This window comes from Oryzias melastigma, linkage group LG16 (genome assembly GCF_002922805.2).
Source record: "Oryzias melastigma strain HK-1 linkage group LG16, ASM292280v2, whole genome shotgun sequence".
Taxonomy (NCBI): Eukaryota; Metazoa; Chordata; class Actinopteri; order Beloniformes; family Adrianichthyidae; genus Oryzias; species Oryzias melastigma.
Genome location: NC_050527.1, coordinates 15,935,749 through 15,941,947, shown reverse-complemented (window position 1 = coordinate 15,941,947; position 6,199 = coordinate 15,935,749). Strand labels below are relative to the sequence as shown.

General features: G+C 36.9%; 1 protein-coding gene across 15 annotated transcripts in view; it reads right to left on the bottom strand.

Annotated features, from left to right (window-relative positions):
* LOC112143206 (focal adhesion kinase 1) overlaps nt 1-6,199 on the bottom strand; it is a 62,176-nt gene that overhangs the window by 29,622 nt on the left and 26,355 nt on the right. For 7 of the 15 annotated variants that reach the window (XM_036215726.1, XM_036215721.1, XM_036215727.1 and 4 more), the window contains 7 exons: nt 5,425-5,542; nt 5,045-5,075; nt 4,559-4,629; nt 4,161-4,178; nt 3,601-3,657; nt 1,667-1,687; nt 357-454 (listed from right to left, as the gene is read on the bottom strand). In XM_036215726.1, coding sequence (XP_036071619.1) covers nt 357-454; nt 1,667-1,687; nt 3,601-3,657; nt 4,161-4,178; nt 4,559-4,629; nt 5,045-5,075; nt 5,425-5,542 — 414 coding nt within the window. The remainder of the gene's footprint in view (nt 1-356; nt 455-1,666; nt 1,688-3,600; nt 3,658-4,160; nt 4,179-4,558; nt 4,630-5,044; nt 5,076-5,424; nt 5,543-6,199) is intronic. The other 8 variants (XM_036215724.1, XM_024267004.2, XM_024267008.2 and 5 more) reach the window with 3 other exon arrangements.

Below are 6,199 nucleotides of genomic sequence, written 5' to 3'. Positions count from 1 at the left end.
GGAATTTGTTCTCTTAACTCGATGTACTTGTCTAGCAGAAACCTTCCTCATTCTCAAGTTTTTATGAAATATCTTTTTCATACCTAATCTAAGAGCTCCTTTTTCCCCCAAATTTTTTGAAAATATTGGTCTGCTGAATATTGTGGAACATCCTTCTTTAGGAGTTTTTCACTTAAAATGTATTGTTTTACAACTTAGCTATAGGCCTACATTTAAAATGGCAGGTAAACTAAACGAGAGCATAAAACTTGAATTGTACTGCCATTAGCATTACTGTTGGAATTCATATTTTTTTAGTGTTTATGCTTTGCGGAAAGGAAAGCTGCAAATATCTGCAGATGATGGGAGACACTTACCGATCTAATGTAGACTCCCTGGTGAACATCTCCAAACTGACCCTCACCGATGCAGCGGCCCAACTCGATACGATCGCGCTGAATCTCATAGTCCCGCGCTAGACACACAACACACATTTACAGGAAAGCACACACAAATACACACACACAAACAAGAGGACAGCTGTTGTTAACATACACACTCATGTCTGCATAAAAGTTCTGCATTGATTCAAGCTTGTTAAGAGTATTCTCTGTTGCAGTTTTGTTAATTTACGCATGAAAGTGCCAAAAGGGTGCACAGATTATTACCATAAAAATAAATCTTTAACAAGGTAATGCAAATTCAAAGGATCGACACAATATGCAAAATTCAAAATGTTATACTTTGAACACCTCATTCTAACAAGCTTGAATTTATTGCAGGCTGCACAACCTATTATCAACAGCATGCAATAATGGCATCAGCAAACCACAGGGAAACATGCTATGTATCAAATACCACCAACAACTAAAAAAAACGTAATGAGTACATCAATACATAAACATGAACAATATGACATATAGAATGGATGAAGTCAGGTAGATTGAATTATGTGGAAGATAAATGCTAGAAAATGAAACGACTAATGTGAGGCTTGGTAAAAAAACTAATAATAAAAAAAAATGGTGCTAAACAGTTAACCTGACTTAATCCATTAAATACTTATAAAGCAATAGACGTGTCTTCTATTATATCACTGCTATGCAAATGTGATGCACACGTGCAGCTTGTAGAGACAATGATGCGAGGCAGAAAAAGGCCTCCGAGGTTGTTCTAAATGAGGAAATGGCCTGAAACCTAAAGACGTAAAAACGCACACTTGGCCATAATTGTTGAGCTTTTATTTATGCTCTGCCTCCAAATGCCGTCCATGCAGTTTTAGCTTTCAAAGGATCCAGTGCTATGGATAAATGATGAAGTGGGACTACCGTGTTTGCTAGTGGTTTTTACAGCATGTTTAAAGCCTTCCCTTTCACTGCACAGAAGAGGGGGAGCACTGTTTCCTGCAGGTTTGAGCTACCATTTAAAGTGATTTTTTTGGGTATTAAAAATATATTTTTTCTCTCAAACTCAAGTCACAACAAATTCTCAGCCCTGAAGCTATTACCCGTTTAGCAAAAACTGACAGCACATCACACATCAATGGGGGGACGGGGAGGTCAAACCAACAGAGTACAGATGTATGAGGAAAATTTACAGTTTCATTTTACAACAGCAGGCAAACATAAAAGAGTCACAACAGCTACCAAATCAAAGATCCAGCACAGTGGTAGGTTCCAATTTTTACCTTGATCTAATCCATAGTATTCTGGGAAAATGAGTTAGCGATAGGAGACAGAGATAACTAGCTGTGAGTACAGACAGCCACTTTAGCATTTTTAGTGATTAAGCAACACAAAGAATGAGTTACAAAGATGGTTTGTAAGAAACAACAAGGTTTTAACAGTTTTAGTAGAGATGAGGAGCCTTTTTTAGGTATTGGGCTCATTAAAATGTAAATGCACACAATACTGTTCTGCAGTACCGTAATTAACATTTTGTTACAGTTTCTTTTTTTTCTGTTCCTAGATAGTCCAGAAAGGTGAATGAATAAAATGAATTAATGTAACATGGATGCATTTTTTTTACTTTGGAGAAATAAAATAAAAATCCATAAAACGGTTTTTAAAAAGGCATTGTATTCAGCTTTATAAAAAAAGAAATTAGACCTTTTTCAAGGATCTATAGTGAATCGAATTAAAACATTTTTTCCTTAAATAAATTGGCAAAAACTTTTTTTTTTAAGAAAAAAAGTTCAACTTTATATCGTATGAAGCCCATTATTTTGAAGAAGATAGTTAAAACACTGAATGTAAATCTCTGCACGTGAATTCTGCTGTGAGGGTAGAAATGTGTTTAACTATAACTCTGTAAAGGTCAAAAAAAGCAGAGAGGGGCTTTGGTTGTTTGGAATCTTATTTCTAGCAAACAAGACAATATTTTAGGCTGTTTAATCAGCAATAAATCAGCAATCCATAAAAAAATACTCCTCAGCTTTCCTTCCCAAAGTAATAATCAGCCATGAACTTTAACTTTGTCTCTCAAAACTGTATTCTAACTAAAAAGCACATTTTGGATAATAATGTGAATCTGTTGAAACTACTGAAACATTGTTTTTAACATGTTTCCCAACATCCTCTAAACAAATCACCATCAGGAGTAATACCCTCCTTTCACTTTACAGTTTTTTTGAGAAAATAAGTAATTAAAATAACTTATTTTCCTGTGAAATGCAAATAAGTTATTAAAATAAGTATTAAGAAATGTTCTGTCATGAAAAGTCACACAGTTACTGCTTCACACAAATTATATTCTATATTTTAGAAGTTAAAACAAAAACAAACCATGTTTTTTTGTCTTTTCTGCAAGTGATGTCATGTAGGGTTTTAGGCTGCATTACACATTCAGATCACCCAGGAGAGTTTGAAAGAACAATTACAAAAAAGTTTGAAAAAAATCTAATAAAGAACACTTCAGTTTCTTGTTGTTAGAAAGAATAAAGTGTCAGATTTTTAAAAAATAGAAGTGGTATAATCCACAAGTCTTATAGTTGGAATATGACCCTATCGAACCCACTCAGTGACATGTCTGTGTCTTCTTTTGGACACAAGCTCAAAGACAAACAGGTCTCTAAAACCTGGTGAGCGGCCACAGCTCTGAAGCCACAGCAGTCCCTCTTCATGTACCTTTTTAAATATCTTCACTTTACACACAAACACACTGAACACTTTGATAAGAGTGAGCAGGAGGCTACAACCACGACTAAGACAATAAGTAGATCATGTGTCAACGATTCATTAGTGAATCCCACCCACTAAAGTACCAATTGGAGAGAAGGTAGGTGGCAGCCCCTTCAACATAAAAGCATTGCATGTGATAATGAAAAATGTAGGTTTAGCCAAGGGTTAATGATAAGAAATAGACTGACGTTGTTATAATGTATCAGCAGAGGAAACTCCTAACCAGGATTGATCTCAGAAGAATGGACACATAATCTACAGAACCACAAAGCACATACGATGATGCATCTGCTCCTCTCTTTGTAACACAACAGTCCTATTAGAACACACAAATGCGACTATGCACACAGACAGTATGCAACCCTAATGGACTCACTGGAAGAGACAAACACGGCTGCCGCACTTTCTACCTGCATTTGTGAGCGTCTGAATGTCTACTTACTTGAAGGCATGGTGTAGGTGTCCTCCTCGTCTATGATTTCTGCATAGTCGTCTGTTTCTGCAGAGCCAAGTAGAATAAAAAAATAGGGTTATCAAACAGAGAGGAGGCCAAAGTGACAACAACAAGATAACATACAGCAACTGTATGCAGATCTTTGTGAAACCATCACATCCCACAAACACATAACTGACTCTTACAACCACAAAGGGCTCAAAAGACAATAGAAACGCACCACCCTGAGACACCAACAGGCCGTCACCATTACTGATTCCAAACACAGCAATTAAAGTATGCATGAGAAACAAAACAGAAGCTCACGAGAAACAAGCCAGAGCAGTGGAAGAGTGAAGAAACAGGCGGGCTAGAGGAAAGGGGAGGGATGGAAATGTTCTGTCTTTCCAAAGAAACAAGCTGAAGGAAAACAGCCTGAGTCATGGGTCACACTGAAATATTTCCAGACAGATACAGAAGCTTACACGCACAACTATTCCACACACATGCTAGTAAAGAAAACTACACATTTAACAACAGACGTTAAGCAGAGATAGAAAAAGGTTTACCATCGCCACTTATGTGACCTGCAGCAGGAATGTTTGAGGAAAGGAACAGGAGAGGAGTATTAGTATTAAATCCCACACGTTATTAAGGGGATTATCATGAAATTCAAGGTGTTTTAGGTCAAACTGTAAATGTGAGTCTGTCAGTCAGAGGTCAGCTGGCAGTAAAGGCAGAATGACTAAAAAGTGACTAAAGCTCTCCACAAGGACATCTGGTGAGACAAGGACTCCTCACTGCACGCACAAATGATGCTTTATTTGGGAAGAGGAGATGAACACTTATCTATGAACCCTTTATCCAACACCAGGCTTTTTCTGTCTTTTCGTGGCGTGCAGAGACAGTGAAGCAGAACAGATCCAAATCGACTACAAGACAGAGAGAAAACAAGACTTCCACGCACCTGAAACACAAACGGCTCGAGTTCGCACTCCGTCCATCCGTTTCTCCATCCGCTTCTCATGATTTGTAACTCTGCAACAGTCACAGAACAGGGTTAGCAGCACATGGCAGGAATCTACCAGCAGTTGGAAAAGCAAAAACTTGGATGCATCCACATCCTGTCAGGTGGGAAGCTATTCAGTCTCTAGATTGGGAAGAAGAACAGGTGTATGGGTTTTTGAGAGTCACAAAAAAATTTCAAGAATAAAAATTATTGTTGATGTTGTAATATATTTGACTAAAACTTTAAAATAGGAAAAGGGAAACAGGTAGAGAAATATGAAAATATTTCCCTCAACCTTTGTTTTTTAGAGAACATTAAAAAAAAAAGATTAAAGTTTTTAAATTATTAATAAAAACTGTGTTCTAATGCATCATAATTGGAACTTCTTTGCAAGTAAAAATATATTTGCACTGTTTTCTAATTGCATATAAGTAATTTACTTACTTTGGTAAAGAAGGAAGGGCTCTATCACCCTCTGCAGACACAGAAAGGATAAGACATAATCAGACAAAGAAAAACTACAAAAGCTACAACTTAACTGTTACTTTTCCTTCACATTCGTAGCTATTTTTATACTAGACTAGTCACACACCGGATGGTTATTATTTTAAATGACAAGCACAAAGCCTCTCCAACTACAATCAGATCCAACTGCAGTTTAAAATTGAAGACAGGTTACTATTTATACCACAAAGGCTTTTTTTTCCTTTCTAGTCCTTCTGCGCTGAAGTTAGACCATCTGGCACAACACTGATCTTTACAATCTGAAAGAGCAGAACTTCTCTGAAAACTTGATGTGATATCTGAGCATGTGAGCTTCTTACCTTTGTGAACTCTGACGATGAAGGAGTGAGACACCGAGGAGACGAGCCGACAGTAACCGTCAATCAAGTCAGCCATGTTTTCTGCTGTGGTCAGAGATGATGTAGTGACAGTGAGGGGCTACATGCACACACACACAGAGACACACACACAAGAGGATAAGTTTAAGAATGGAACAGAGAGTTGCTTCACTGTTGCACAATAAGAGCTTTGTGTGGAAACGTCTAATAGTAAGCGTGCAAACGTACACTGGTTGCTATGCACGCCCTCTACACACGCGCACACACAGACAAATCAGTACTACTGCACTGAAGAACACATGCTTTTCTGGAAGAGGAAGTTTATTTAAAGTACATCTCCATGATGACATCCAACTATTTATTCTCAAATGTTCAGGTTTTTACTAAGCAGCAATTTATGCAGCATTTATTTATTTGAATAAAAATTATAGTAACATGTATGCAGTGGCGGACTTAGCAGTTTGGGGGCGCCAGGCAAACAATAACATGGGGCCCCCTGCAGCAGTTGTATTAATCTTTATTCTGTTTTTATTCCTTACCTATAAGGTGAAACGTTCATCAAATAACATTTCCAGTTGTCCACTTTTAAACAACATCAATACATCTAAAGAATCAAAATGTTTTGAAAAAATATTTAAAAACTCAACTTGCATTTAAATATTAAAGAAATGTATTTTATATTTATCATTTTCACTTGGAAAAAACATTATCTTTATTGAACAGACTAATTTATTGTCGACTCACATTCTTGTAGGAA